Consider the following 13,648-nt stretch of genomic DNA (forward strand, 5'->3'; position numbering starts at 1 on the left):
TGTCTTTGTACTCCTCACACAAAGTGACATCAAAGATCAAGAGTTTTATTAAGATCTTTAATTATACATACAATTAAAAAAAGGACATTTCTGTGAGATCTCAGGCGCATGGAAAAAAAAATATGAATCTGAAAACATGGACTATGGGCATGCACTCAGTATATATAAGGTTTGTTATAATAAACTTTAAAGCAAATCAAATAGATTTGAAGCAAGAACTGCCAGTACTAGCTGCACATTTTATACAAGTAGAGGATTAACAAAACCCACAACTCAAATAAGGAAAAAAAGAAGCGAGCGACCCGAGGCTGCACACAGATCAAAGCAGGAAATAAAGAAAATTGACACTGCATGAGGGCTTGAAGCTCTAGTAAAATCTAAATCCAGAAAATACAAACAGCCTTCAGCAGATTACCTACTCAATGTTTTAAAAAAAAAAAAAATCAAAAAAAATCACTGGCATCTAAAACATTAAGTGATGCTGATCTCATGGTCTATGCATGTGACGTTTAAAACTCAAATCATAGTAGCCGACCTACAATGAAAATAGTTTTAACATGGATAAAAATCTTCAATATTTCATGTCAATATGCATTCCTTCAGTAGAAGTTTATCTATCAGAGTTGAACAACTGACAATACTGCAAGTCAACTGAGATCGATCAACTCCTTGAGAAAGAAATTACTGACTTGAGACCAAAAGGCAATAGCTCCAACACTGCAATTAAAGGCTACTTTTCTACAACCATGCTCTTTAGGTGAGCTTAAGACAATGTCTGATGGACGAGCTCTGAAATAGACATTTTAGAACATCGTATCAATCTACCCAATCTGTTGATTGGAGTTACGGTAAACTAAAAAAAAAAAAAAAAGGCCTTTTCCTACACTATAACCAGTTTGTGAGGTTTGATTGTAGTACATGTACATTTTTGGGACATTGTTATCACTTCTGAAATGTTGAGACATTCAGCCCTGTCCATTGACTGTTCTGGTATGTTATAAGGGAAAGTTATAAGGACAAAAGTCTAAGTCTGAATTTTATTTAAAGTACCTCTACTACTGTGGCAAATCCTCAAGCTACGTCATCTATAAGCATATTTAAGAACAGTGTGTAGTTGAAGGGGAAAAGTAGACAAGTCAGGAAGCACAGACCAGTATGATGACACCGCTAAAAATGTACAGCAAAGTGATCAAGCTTACAATGAAAGAAAAATTAGTTTTCCATTTCCACTAATCCTGAGAAGCTGATCTAGACCGTGAACGAGACCTCGAGCGGCTTGCTGACCTCCTCTCTCTTGATTTGGATTGACGATCATCCTCCTGTGGAGATGGGGAGCGGGAGGCAGACTTGGTTGCACGTTCCTCTTTCCCATTCTCAAGCGGGGAAGGTGATCGACTGCACGACTTCTTGTCACCGGAAATCTCCTTTGATCGACTACGAGAATCTCGCTCCGACTTTACCTTTGAGCGACTCTTTGACCGGGATTTGCGTTCAGCTGAACGTGATTTCCGGTCAGCTGAGCGTGATTTCTGTTCAGCTGATCTCGATTTCCGCTCAGCAGAACGCGAGTGTGATTTGTGGGAGCGAGAACGAGACTTAGATTTACGGGAGTTGGAACGGGACCTGCGGTTACGAGAACGTGATTTGCTTTCTCCTGACTTGGAGCGAGACTTCCTTCCTGATCTGGAGCGTGAATGATGACGTCTCTTGTTGCTACGGGAACGAGACCTGTAACGAATAAAAGAAACACACACATCAATCATTGTTCGCATGGCTCCAATTCATAACAAGCATTATCCTGAGACACTTTACATGACTGCACTAACTAACAGGCAAAGGACACATCAGATCCCCTGAACCCGATCTAGAGACATAAATATACTCCAAGATTAGACTCAATCTTACCTTGAGTTGGATCGGGAACGACTCCTGGAGCTCCTGCGGCTTCTGCTGCGAGAACGGCGGTGACTACGTGATCTATGGGTGACAGCACAAAAGTTAAGACAGAACTAAAGCTACTGCTTGAAAACATGTTAGTGCTACAAGAGTGTTAGTGACACACAGACGGTACTGGCTGATCCCTCTGATATCAAGATCCCTTCATTAAATGGGTGCTGTATAGTTTAGACCAATCAGTCACAATCATGATTGAGAAGACAATTTTCACATATGAACTCCTGAGACCTGTAGAAAATCTCAGGTGACTGCCTCTAATATTCTCATAAAAAGAACAACACAGAAGTGGTTGATAAAGTAGACGCATTGACTCAGAAAGTTTTCTCACCTTGAGCGGCTGCCAGAGTAAGACCTTCGTTTGCGAGTTCGGTCCGGCACTAGACGAATTTTTCGCCCATTGATGTCGGTGCCATCCAGCTTGTCGATAGCCCTCTTCATGTCCGACTGGGAACGGAACTCGATCACCCCCTCATTTGTACGTTCCTTGTGGGCATCTGCGTATGTCACCTCTCCAGCCTGACGCATGAAGTCCTTGAGAACACAAAGTGTTAAAGGAAACCCCTTAAACAATGCTGGGAATATACTTATGTCTGAACAGTTCAGCAGTGTAAATGTTGTTCCTCTAATGACAACCAAGTAGACAAGGGTCCGGGTTAAATATATACCTTGAGGTCCTGCCAGCTGCAGCGACTAGACAAGTTCTCCACGATGAGACGGTACTCAGTACGGACTGGGGGTCCATATTTATCCCTGCCAGCACGGGTGCGGCTGCTGTAACCACTACCTTAAAAAAAAAAAAAAAAAAAAACAGCACGTGAAAGTTAGAAACAACTTAAATGGTCATGGTGCAAAAACATGCTGAGGAGCCATTAAAATAAAACACAAGTCACAGACATGTCTCATCAATGTCTAAAAGGGAATTAAATTTAAAAAGGAATGAGTCCCTCTGATCTCGTTTTTAAACACAAAGCTTCAGATAAGTGTTCTACAAGCCACTGCATGGGCTTTTTGTATTGTTCAACATTCTGAAGTGGTTCTCTGCTGCAAAGAACACCACTGCATATGTTTCCAGCGATACAAAGCCCTCTTACTCCAGCACATTACACTGTGATTCTTTAGCTGCATAAACAAATGGACAGTGATGTTCTTTCATGACCTCTGAACCCTGTAACACAAACAAAAGGGGGATATCCACATAGGTTGCGGTCAAGAATATTGTTGGATGAAATCAAGAATGAACGATGTAAAGAGATACATACACTAATCTTAAGGAATTGGTTTCTGACAGGAGTTCAGTCCAAAATGTTTTTTTCCCAACTTTTCTCACTTACAACATTTCTTTGATTGCAAGCTCTTTACTAGAGCGGTCCACTTATGTTTGCTGTCAACATAGAAACCAATGGCAATCCTCACCATCGCCCCTGGTCTATTGGCAAAAGGCTGAAGTCATCATGGCTTCCGGTTAGGTCAGCCAAGGATCAAGGGGGGTAAAGGTCACACACACATTGTAAGGTGAAAGCCAAGGCCAAACGGGACAGGCAGTCATCTTAGCCAGTCATCTTTAGCCTCAATGGACTCTCAGCCTCAGCCCGCAACTGGACTCTTTCAAATTGAAACATCAAGGACTTTTGTTAATATGGAATATGAAAATATATACCAATGTTAACAATACACATTTCACATAAAAACCTAAGTCTGGTCCTAGTTATGAGCTTATACTTCACTAGCTAGGTTTGTGGTGGATGATGTGTTGTAAGCTTTCTTCTCTGGTGCAAACAACATATTAGAGATTTCCCACCATATGACTTGGCTCACCAAGTTTATGATTATCGCCCATGAGAACTATGCTGCAATCCCTGGAAAGAAAGCCCGGCCTCCTTCATGTTTTAGTTGCTAATGCCAGCATACACACTGGGGTTTTGCTTTCCGAGGGCTGTGGCTTGCAGACTGCTGTTCCTTCCCTGTATTGAACCAATGGCCAATCATGCCCGTCCATGATCAAGTAAGGAGGAGCAACAAACTGCAGGTCAGCAACCCATGATGGTCAAACTATGAACTGTTTTTAAAGTAAGATCACACACAAGACAAAATGTAAAACTGGATTTCAAAAACAAGAATAATTTAGATTTGTCCTGGTTTCATAGGAGCTCCTCCATGGGGCACGTTTAAAAACCACTGCATTTAAAATAGGAAAGAGTCTGCATGCATCTGGGTTGTAGTAAAGTAGGTGGCAATGTTAACGATCAGTATGGGATTTAAGACTGTTGCATGTAACTTTTAAAGTGTACCGTAAAACAATAATAAATGTATTAGGTCAATATGCGCCGACATGAAACAACAAACTGCTCTATGTGCAGTCGACACCTCACCCCTTGGGGAAGGGAGAGAGGGTGCATCTAGAAATGGACTGAACTTACTGCGCCCACCACCCCCGTAACCCCCACTGTGGCCATCTCGATCTCGCCGTGGCCCCCGAGCATGTTCCACGATCACCCGCTCCCCGCACAGATCCTTCCCGTTCAGCTCGTACACGGCATCGTCGGCATCCCGGTTATCCTCGAACTCCACGAATCCATATCTGAAAGTGAGAGACAATGTATTACATCAAACAACCAACTCAAGACGTTTCTGTCCCGATTGCACGACACAAAGTGTTCTTTCACGGAGAACTAGCTGGTTATCGTTAGCCCGGCCCGCTAGCTTTAGCAAACACAAAGACGCCATGTTGGCCATGCGACGTGGGCCACACGCACAACATGAGAAGTTGTAAAATAGAAAAACAAGATACTATGTGTGCTAATATAACAGAACAACTCACAGGGTTAACTTTGCGAGTCTATTAGAGTGTGTAGAAACACATTTGCTTAAAACTTTAAATGTCCAAGTGCCATTGCTGTAACCGTCAATATCCCTGTCAGCTAGGACGGCTTGAGTAGTCCGCGTTTACATTTCCAACCTAAAACACTCACCCATTTTTTAGATCTATTTCCATGAGCTTTCCATATCCACTAAAAAAACGCTGTATGTCCTTTTCACGGACATGATAGCTCAGACGTCCAATATAAACACGGGGCATGGCTCTCGACTCTTCTACACCACGGCTTCGAAGAGGCTGTCCTCTGCTGTTGCTGTTCACTCTGCTGCATCGATCGCCAACAAGCCTTAAGTGGTGTTGCAGAATAGGCCAATCACAGCGAAACATGGTAGGAGACTTCCGGGTGTTGCATGCACCTCGCATGATGTGTGTAAAATATTTATAAATGTTATTTCTCGGGGCAGATATCAATACGCTTCCGTAGATATATAATGACAAAGTAGCTGAAGTTAATACTTCATATACGTTTATTGTCCTTATTGTGCTGTAGACTCGGCAGAAGACGCATTTCAATATGACCTGCTAACAGTGTTTGACTCTTAAGTGTCTGGAGCATAGCTTGTAAATTCTGTAGAGGAAATTTACAGGGTGAATGCAAAATATGGCAGCAAAGTATTTTAGGGGGGATGCAAAACTCTGAAGTGTAGAAATCCGTCTGCCATATATTGAATTGTACTGCCAGGTGCACGCATTTCTCTGCATAACACCGTTATTCTACTTTAATGAAATGCAATTGTTATCTTTTTGATTATACAAGATTAAAATAATTGTGTATTTCGTATAATAAAGATGTCACAGCGGCGAATCTCGAATGGACCTAATTGAGCATTGGGTTAATATTTTCTGTTCGTCATGTACAACAGCCGAAGGTTATATGTAGGGTTTTCCTTTTGTTCAATGCAGTCATTAACTGAGTAAGATAGCCCATTGACCGAGGGACTAATAGAGTAATACATACGATGAATGTTTTAAATGAAGACTATAAAAGAGGTTTATTTACATCTAATATTTTGGCCTTCAGAAAAAGCAACATGGCAAAAATATAATTTCATTTAAATAATTTTAAAGCGGAATATTAAGAGACATTTACCATGTTAAAAGTTTATTTAGATCCATGGATTCATCAGTTCTTTTGCACAAGCATCAACAGAGACCAGGAATGGAGAGAGTAGAATTTTATTTTTGTAAAAACCAGTTTGAAATTCTATAAGCCAGACCATATCCACATTCTTCAAACAAGACCAGAACCAATATGAGGTATGGAGTATAATTCAACTGGAACTCTTCCTGTCACATCTTTTTTTGAATTATCAGACTTGTATATAATGTAGCTCTCTGCTCAGAATCTGTTTTTAAGGGGTCTTGCATAAGCTTCAGAAACCTGCTGCTCTTGACTTACCGACTTAAATTTATTTTCACAACCTCTTAATCAAGTCTCCAAGTTTTTTAAAATTTGTTTGCCTTTACTTCAGAAATGTAATAAAGTATGAAGAAAACAACTGCCCTAACAGCACTCAAAAACAAACTATCATTTCTGTTAGTCTCTCAAAAACACACACACTTCTCTATGAAAGAGAGAAGATGCTCTCCCCTTTACCAAGTTATAGTAATCAAACTTTGTTGTCATCTTCAGTAATAATCATAACTAGGAGGCCTGTTGGATCCTGTCACTGACAAGTACTGGACTGGCAGTATGTAAGTTCGGATTTTGGAATTAAGAACTACAAACCCAGATGCAACTTAGCTCTGTTAATGGAGATGAGCTTAGCTAAAAGCTGGAAAAGGCTTTATTCTCTTAAACAGTACTCAGTAAGTAAAATGTTTTAATGAATACACCTGTGCATAAGCAGTCTGCCACATGGTCAAGCTAATAAGGCTCTAGGAAGAAAGACTTCATATGCAGTACAAATTTATGTTTAGGGGGAGTGGCTTTGGCATTCATTTTGTTGGACAATATCAAAACCTAGCCTGCTCCTGCTGGTCTCCTCAAAGTTGCCTAGCCCTGCTTATCTACACTTTGCCTTGCTGCATGGAGAAATGTAATCTGCAACTGAAGTTTACTCATGACTAGAATGAATTAGGTTGCAAGCCATATTAAATCAAGGTGTTCTTCAAAAAACAAGAATTCAAGAAAATAAAAAAAAAACCTAGTTGGTGGAGGGTTCATCTGCCCGACAACAAATGAAATGAATCCAACAGTGTATGTGGTACATATAATATGTTAACAGTACCTGAACCCCAGCTGTCAGCTTTAGATACTCTCTCACTCTGTGCCTGGTCAGGCCATGATACAACTGAACAACAGGCAAACCCTCCCACAGTTCGATTTAGAGAGTCCTTTAGTAATTCAATGTGCCTTCCAACCCAGGCCTCGGTAATTTTGATTGGAAAAAGGGGAGGCTGAGAGGGGATGGAGCCCAGTGTAGATGGTCTTCAGTTGGCTTTGGCGCGGAGCTGCGCCCTCTTGCTTGTCACAGCCTGGAAGCCAGTCTTGATGCTGGCTACAGAACAGCGGGAGTGGCACGTTTCACACTGCAGGAAATAGAGGCGAGTGTCCTTCTGCAGGATGGTCTCTGGGGAGCGGCAGGTGTGACACGTAACATATTCCTCTGAAAAGGGGGAGAAGACTGATTTTAGCACTGCAGTACATGATAGAATTCACTATTCTCTTATTCACCATTCCTTTTCTGTACCCAACAGCTTCAGGCTTTGTCTTACTATAGAAAAATGGAATCATTAACTGAGTATGTTGCCTAGATCAACAATGTAACTCAATATATGTATCTAATTAGGTCAGAAGGACGTTGAGCTAAGATTGGTCCTTTCACCAAATCTTTTTCTGCTGATGTTTGTTTTGATCAGTACAGAATCTTAGCTGAGGAAATGTCTATTTGCCACAATTTTGTGTTAGTAATCTACAAAACAACGTCATGCATTTACAATCGAAAAAAACTGTATGGGCATCACATCACATTAGCCTTCATGAACTAAGTTGGTAATGTGGGAAATTTGACCACTCATTTATTTTGTGTTTGTGTTAAGGGGGCTGATGTAAACACTAAAATTTCACAGTTAAAAAGTCAAACAGGCATGTGATTGGAAAATGATGAAAGAGCAGGAAAGTGTTGATGCAGAGATTCTAATCATTCATTTGAAGTTCATTTGTATTCGTTGTGCTTTAAATGAAGGGTTAAAGTGCTACTCACTGATATATCTTCTCAACACGTTTTCTATCTGTTTCTGTTGAAATCTGCCTTTGATCACCAGCTGGTTATTTCCATCTATGGAACCACTGTAAACAGAAGACAGGCACAAATCAGAAGAACAAACTCTCAGAACAGCACACAGACATACGTTTACAGTCAATGTTTTTTCACTTTGAAACAGCTCATTCAGTTTGACATAAAGTCCAATGATGGTATATTCCTGAACCGTATTATAGTCAATATAAAAAAATCATACCTTGTTCCCAGCTCAGCCAACAGGAAAGCAAGAAGATGTTTAGGCTGACGATGCAACCTGTGATAAAGTACATGAAAGGTTAAGCACGTGACATGATTTATGACTTTTGAGTTGGTTCAGTTTCTGTTTGATGCCAAGCACTATTGTCCATTAGTGTTTCAGAGGGTATCAGGCCATATGCAGGAGAACAGCACATCCCAAGACCAAGAGGTGGAACAAATTGTATTGGCAATTATCTGACAACAACTTGTATTTTATTAATCTATATCAACACATCGTGCTAAGCACAGCAGCTCCGAAAACGCCCGAGCGCATATGGAGGAAAAAAATCAGCTGAGAGCGCCTGTTGCTGTGTGTGCATAAGAGCAACTGAATGGGGGAGCAAACTTGGATCTCTCACTGTTGCTTTGCTCCTAATTGAGAGGGGGGGGGAATGTTATGAAAAACAGAGGTAAAGCCTCCTTCTTGATGTGATTGGCTGCTACGGCCAACATCGGACCACTGCACTGCATCGAACAGCCACTAACATTGACAAGCACTGTGACTGAAAAGTTGAAAAAGTGTTAACTTTTATGCGTGCCCAAAACCAGCTGGCAAAAACATGTCGCACAGCAGCAGAAAAGAGCACCCAGCAAGCGCGCTGTACCATTGGAAGACAATGGTTTTGCTGGGGATGTTTTCTAGCTCAGTGTCTGTGTGATCAGGCCGCAAGTCTTTTAACTTCAAATCAATTCTCTCTTCACAACAAAAATTATTATCACACAGAAAAGGAAATCTCAGGTGGATGTCCTCTACTGTTGGTTGTTGGTCATCACTCCCAAAGGTTTTATCAATGTCAGACAGTAGGGGAGAGTCATTAGCATATGACCTTTCAGATGTGTATCAAAGTATTCTGGAATTGACTGTAACAGTGGGAGAGGTCAGTGTGTACAAAGAGCAGATAGCAGAAGAGGCTCACAGTTTGCAGATGTCTGTGAAGTTGACGAACGAGGTTTTCTTGGTTCCCACTCGGACCACCTGAGGAGGCTTCATCACAAACTTCCTCTTCTCTCCAGCCACCATGTCGGGGTTCTTCTCTCTCATGATGTTGAAGACTCGATTCAGGAGCTGAGACAGAGATGGTGCAAGGAGTGGCTGTAGTTAACACTGACCACATAATATGCACCAGGAACTTATATATATATATATATATATATATAGTTCTCCTTTGGTTTAATCATTTTTAGTTTTGCATTTAAAAAAGACTATGAAACAGGGTAGGAGAGAGAGTACTCCAGATCAAAAGGACATTAAGGGTTCTTTAGAATGTGAAAAACATTTAATACAATGATTTTTAAAAAGTTCTAACTAATGTATTATCGCCTATCATTGAGCATCGTACTTCATTTTGTCCATGTTAATTAATGTCATAAAGACAGTTTTCTGGCACTTCAACCTGAGACACTTTTTTAACCATTGCTGAAATATGAATCTGCAGCTGGATGGACAAACAACACTGGATGCCGTTGATACGAAATACATTTTTAAATACTGTGATGATTCTTAGACATGTTTTCAAGTTATAGGAGCGACTATCTCTGAAATGTTTTATCAAAAATATGCCAACATTTATACATCTACTGTATGCGTAAGTGACAGTGAACCGATAAATATTTGTAGTATGTCTGTGTGCCCAGATCTGAGGGTGAAAACATAAACATAGCACACAACCGCTCAAATTAACTAAAAAAATAGTGCTTGTGTTTGAGATTTGAGATAAGTCCACTTATTTTCCCTCTTGGGTTAGGGTTAACCCCTTGTGACACAAATCCTTCAAGTCTTTTAGAAGCTCACGTTCAAAAGTTCCCTGGATAGAGACAGGACTTCCTTTCTGGTGCAGAGGTGTAGTCTGTTTATAGCTGAGCCTTGTTTGTGCGTGTGTGAGCAAGTGGTTGAGACCACCATCCTACCTCATCATAAGTGTAGTCTCTTTTTGAGCCTGCCCAGGTTGGTCCTGTGGAGGAGCTGAAAGATATACCATCGTTGTTTTTCCCCTCATCGTCCTCCAGAGCTGGAAACAAACAATATAAATGGCTCAGTATATATACATCTTCCTTGGGTCATCTACATCCAATTTGGGGTTTCTTACACTCACCGTCATCATTTTCCGGCAACTCTCCTTCTTCAAAGTCTACTTTCTTTGGCTTCTTCTTTTTGGTCGGAAGCATCAGGTCCAGGTTATCCTCCTCCAACACCTCTGACTGCTCTCCTTCTATTTTCAGCTCCTGATGAGAAATTTAATTCAGCAAGTACATTATGAGTAAAGTCCATGTGAATGAAGTTAAGATAAGAAAAAACTATATGTGATGTTAGAACTGATGTTAATGGAGCGGACAGACAAAGGATGATATAGTCAACAGGTGACTGACCTTTAACCCCTCCTCCACATCATTATCAAATACTTTCTTGGGTTTCTTCTTCTTTTTCTTCTGGTTGAAGAAGTTTAAGTCGTTCAAATCATCAGATGGCTCTAAGATGAAAAACAAACAAAAAATGCTTTACTCCAATTGAATCAATGCTGGTAATTACATGTACAGTGTCACGTCACTGCAGAGGAATATACACTGATCATGAGGCTTACAGTCTGTACATCTCTATTTTCCTCTTTACCTTTCTTCCTGCCTTCATCTTCATCCAGATCAAATTCCTTGTCCTCTCCAGCCTCTGGTTCTACTTCCTTGATCTCCACTTCTTTAGCCTCTTCTCCTCCCACCCCCTCTCCTCCTTCCTCATCCAGCATGAAGGGCTTCTTCTTCTTCTTCTTCTTCTTAGTCATGTTGGGATCAAAAATCATCTGAGGGAGAGAAAAGAAGATAGGATTTAAGGGTTAACTACCTAAATTAAATGATGGGTCTTCTGTTTTACCCTTTGTGTGGGAAACAATGTGTCGGATGAGAATCCAACAGTTTTTCCAACTGGCAGCCCGGGGGCCACATGCGGCCCCCATCAACCCTCAATGTGGCCCTCAGGTAAATTTTTACACATCAATTAATTTGGAACATGAAGAAAACATAACTAAATATGCCATGAAATCATGAAAGCCAGAAGTATGTCCATAATAATATTTGATCACTTGCATATGTTGAGTTAAATTTGAGACATAATTGACTGTAATCGTTTAATTTGGCCCTCTGGCAGTGAGAATTAAATGAATGTGGCCCTTGCTGTCACCAAAGTTGCCCATCCCTGCCTTAGATCTATAGACTGTGGACAATATGCATCGCTGTGATCACTTAACAGACGATGGAAACTTACACCTCCCCTGGTGAATCTGTTTAGTTTAGATTCAAATATCAAAGCCTGATAAATTAATCGGCCAGTCGATAATAACTGCTGATATTAGCATATCCAGTGACTATCGGTGTCTGCTAATTTTATCACATAAATGTGCTGATATTATTCGATTTAGTCACCACTCAAACAGCATTTCATTGGAGTAGCATTGTTTCAACTAGCAGTTCTCTTTCACCAGCAGAGTGTGCTGTATGGATTATAACAAGCATTATCACTCCAGTGTCATGCAGTGATGCATGTACTATACATGCACAGATACTCCCCAGTTCAGGGACCATCTTGACTTTTATATAAATATTAAAAAAGTTGTTTGATAGTCGTGTCGGATATTTTTCTCTTTTTAATATCGATGTCGGCCCCAAAAATCTCATATCAGTCGGGCACTAAAACATATGCCATGTTTAGAAAAAAGATAAGTTGTCCAGGTACATGTTCTGAAATGGGATCACGAGATCATTTTTTATGTCTTGTATCGTTCTTCTTTCCATCACCCACTCTAATCATAAAATAAAAAGGTTTGCCACTGTGTTCATATCATCAAGATACACTGTATCATTAAGATATCAATATAATTATCATCAACAATGATGAAGTTGAAGGCCAACAACAGACCCCTCCAGAGGTGCAGAAAAGAGGCAGATCAATGAATGTTCATGTGTATCCTGTAAGGTGAGACAGCTTCCATGTGTAGTATGGGGTTTGAAACTGAAAACTAAATACATCTTAGATATCAAATGTAAACTTTTAAATACCCATCCATGTATTATCTCAGGTGGTAAAACTACTAATGACAACTAACATGAGATATTTACAAGGAAACTACTTTCATAAGCGTCATTTTGTAACGTTAACGTTCTAACAAACATTTAAAAATAATTATCAAACTTGTTTTTTATTTTATGATGTCCACCTTCGTCGTTTTATCAAGAATCTCTGTGTAAAGCCAGTTGTCTATGTACACTGAACAGAGCTAGAAGATATCTTTTTGTTCCTGATCTTGAACATAAAGCGTTAGCACCGCAGCCTGGATGTAGCAGGAAGCTAATGATGACCACTTGGTTTCAGCTCTTCATTTCGACTTCTACATTTAAGAGGTGGATTGATTATTCGTGGAGAGTATGAACTATCGTCGCTATATGAGAGAGCAAGATACAGCGACATGGTGGATGTTTATCATTTCAGCTGCTCGGGCCGCTGTTAGCCCGGCAGCAGCCATGTGAGAGCTGGAGCGGACAGGAAGAGGAGAAGCTGAGGCCCAAAGTCCTCCCCAACAATATCCTCCGTTAATTCACTTCATTTAAACCAAAACATCTACAAATCAACAAAGACAAAACATCCAACTATTGGCAATCACTCACCTCGTCTCCTGACATGTTTGCGGACTTAAAAGTTACCAAAATCTGGCTTCTTTATTCCCTGAATAGTCCCACACACACTACTGCTGCTGCGCTGAAAATGTCTTGCATCAGCGTTCGAGTCCCAGTACGCACGCGTGAAGTCGCAAAAACCTGACGTCATTCTTCTTCTTCTTCCTTCGGATTTTCGGCCGTCTAGATGCCCTGCAGCACATTACTGCCTCTCATAGGCCTGTATTGGTAGCACTTCAGCTATTTCCATTTTTAAGAGCAATCCTCTTGAAACTAACTGAATTTAATTACAATCAGAATTCCTATCCACAATAAAGCAGTTTTAAGCTTTTGTCTTTGCTCTTTGTATCCATGGCAACAACCCATAAATACCCATGTTGCTGTTTGCAGGCTCTGCATAGTCCATCATCATGACTGTATCTTTGCTCAGTCCCTTGTGAATTTATCATGATCATGACTTGGCCCAGATTACATTGTTTGACTTCATGCTATTTGTACTGAAAAGTTATGTTTTCGTTGTCCCACTGTCTCTTGCCACACTGCTCTTACATTTCCCTTAATGAAGAACCAACATTTGGATAACCGGATACTCTACAATTAGAGTATCCGAGTTGGTTCCGATTGTCCCAAGCAGAACCAACAATTTTACAACAAG

The 13,648-nt window shown here is 40.5% G+C and overlaps 2 protein-coding genes across 2 annotated transcripts; both read right to left on the reverse strand.

The window, feature by feature from the left end:
• Positions 1-24: 24 nt before the first annotated feature.
• srsf6a (serine and arginine rich splicing factor 6a) lies at positions 25-5,209 on the reverse strand. Its single transcript, XM_020638172.3, has 6 exons — positions 4,926-5,209; positions 4,374-4,534; positions 2,622-2,740; positions 2,285-2,487; positions 1,906-1,977; positions 25-1,728 (listed from the first exon to the last, which is right to left on the reverse strand). The coding sequence occupies exons 1-6, from the start codon at positions 5,192-5,194 to the stop codon at positions 1,230-1,232; spliced, it is 1,323 nt and encodes a 440-aa protein (XP_020493828.2). The 5' UTR covers positions 5,195-5,209; the 3' UTR covers positions 25-1,229.
• A 782-nt stretch (positions 5,210-5,991) lies between these two features.
• eif2s2 (eukaryotic translation initiation factor 2, subunit 2 beta) lies at positions 5,992-13,142 on the reverse strand. Its single transcript, XM_020638180.3, has 9 exons — positions 12,985-13,142; positions 10,943-11,126; positions 10,702-10,802; positions 10,428-10,557; positions 10,243-10,343; positions 9,252-9,400; positions 8,294-8,350; positions 8,038-8,123; positions 5,992-7,440 (listed from the first exon to the last, which is right to left on the reverse strand). Exons 1-9 carry the CDS (start codon positions 12,997-12,999, stop codon positions 7,265-7,267), a joined length of 999 nt encoding a protein of 332 aa, XP_020493836.1. The 5' UTR covers positions 13,000-13,142; the 3' UTR covers positions 5,992-7,264.
• Positions 13,143-13,648: the final 506 nt, after the last annotated feature.

The sequence above is a fragment of the Labrus bergylta genome, chromosome 12 (genome assembly GCF_963930695.1).
Source record: "Labrus bergylta chromosome 12, fLabBer1.1, whole genome shotgun sequence".
NCBI classification, from domain to species: Eukaryota; Metazoa; Chordata; class Actinopteri; order Labriformes; family Labridae; genus Labrus; species Labrus bergylta.